This window comes from Aplysia californica, unplaced genomic scaffold (assembly GCF_000002075.1).
Source record: "Aplysia californica isolate F4 #8 unplaced genomic scaffold, AplCal3.0 scaffold00648, whole genome shotgun sequence".
Lineage (NCBI taxonomy): Eukaryota > Metazoa > Mollusca > Gastropoda > Aplysiida > Aplysiidae > Aplysia > Aplysia californica.
In genome coordinates this window covers 317,383-319,055 of record NW_004797918.1, presented here as the reverse complement: position 1 = coordinate 319,055, position 1,673 = coordinate 317,383, and the positions used below count along the sequence as shown (strand labels likewise).

General features: G+C 43.0%; 1 protein-coding gene across 2 annotated transcripts in view; it reads left to right on the top strand.

Moving 5' to 3' along the window:
• The first annotated feature begins 352 nt into the window (after window positions 1–352).
• Window positions 353–1,673, top strand: part of LOC106013085 — a 3,092-nt gene continuing 1,771 nt past the window's right edge. Inside the window, exons 1-2 of one of the 2 annotated variants that reach the window (XR_004859106.1) lie at window positions 353–619; window positions 1,406–1,578. Coding sequence is in view for 1 of the 2 variants with exons in the window: in XM_035972329.1 (XP_035828222.1) it covers window positions 1,415–1,578 (164 nt within the window). In the remaining variant the exon portion in view is untranslated. Of the gene's footprint in view, window positions 620–1,098; window positions 1,579–1,673 lie in introns of those variants that run through there. The other variant, XM_035972329.1, reaches the window with a different exon arrangement.

The window sequence follows — 1,673 nt, the reverse complement described above, 5'->3', positions numbered from 1 at the left end:
CCCCCCCCCCGCCAAATATAGAGATATCTACTGAATGTGCAAAGGCGAACTAGACTTAGATCAAGATGTGGAAAGTTTCATTCTTTTTTTATATTTTCTCCCTTCCAAAAAAACTTTTCAGTGTGCCGTAATAAGAGGCTCGACTCTCGCCATAGACCAGATGAGGCTAGACAGGGGAGGTAACGGTGGTGTAATCATCAACGTGGCTTCTGACGCAGGTTTGTCATTGTATTTATTTTCCATTTTTTGAAATAACTTTTGATTACAGTTAGTCGTTGTCAGTAAGTCAATCAATTGATGAATCGATTTATCCACTAACCAGCCAACTTCATCCATCCATCCATCTATCTATTCAGTCACGTTCCTTTTATCCATTCGTACCTCAACCAACCAGCCAACCGACCAACTTATAAATCAAGAAACGAATGAATCTGCCAATAAAGCCATCACTTATTGCTTCTCTGTATCTATATCGGTTGATAATTATAATCGAACGTTCGACCAAGACAGACAGTAATCAATAAATGCATCCGCATCTACAGGATTGCATCCCTCACCAGTGTTACCAGTCTACTCCGCGACCAAGTTTGGTGTGGTGGGCTACTCCAGAGCCCTGGCGGTGAGTATTTTAGAGCACTTGTTGTGAGTACTTTTCTTATGGTCTTAATCTGGAAACTAAGCTGGGCTGTACATGAGCTTGCTACAAAAACAATGTAAATCCAACGCCCGTGCAAGTACGGCAGTGGGTGATTGGTGGGTGCTCTGGTGTGATTTGCTCCTTCTTTTCTATGAAACGTCTATCGTCATTATCCTTCCTCCTTTTATTACTCTTTTGGGACACCTCTAATCTTTGGCACGTATATGACCATATTGTGGTGCAAATACCATGAAACCCTATTTATAACTAAAACTAAAACCAGTAAGGCAGACCGGAGTCTCTGGTGTAGCGGTTAGGCGCTTTGCTGTCGCTCACAGAAGGCGTGGATTCGATTCCCGTGTGGGGAGGACTTTTATCGAGTATCTTCATCAGTCCGCAGGGGTGCTGCATCCCTCTCAGCTCGGGTTGGCCTGGCCCTGACAGTAGTGACAGGCAGGGTTGAAGCTCTCATCTTAAAATTAAATTATCTAAATTTGTATCTATACGGACGTAAAACTGCCTGTTACTTTATGGATTCGAATCAGGATCATCCCCACTTAGAACCTTCTATTTTTCAGACAATGTAACGCAGGTCTCAAGAAAACTACCTAGCGTCGTCTCAGCACTATTAATTGTGTCCAAAGTAAGGTACAAAATAGCCCCGAGGCGACGAGAGTTTATGTGTAGTCAAGGACCTTTAATTACAACTACTACTATAACATAACCTTCTTGTGTTTAGTACAGTTTAGTGTTACATAATCTACACAGCGGTCCCCAATGTTGAACAGACAGGGAGTACGCGTGAACACCGTGTGTCCAGCAATGATAAAGACTCCAAAGACCAAGACGAAGTTCACCCCTGACCAACTTTCCCCGACAGCCAGCGTGGAGGATGTGATGGCAGAGTGGAAGATGACCAGACTGAGGAACGGAGTGATGACGTATGTCGACGCATGATACCGTGACTAGTTGTTGTATCTGTCTATCTATCTATCTATCTATCTATCTATCTATCTATCTATCTATCTATCTATCT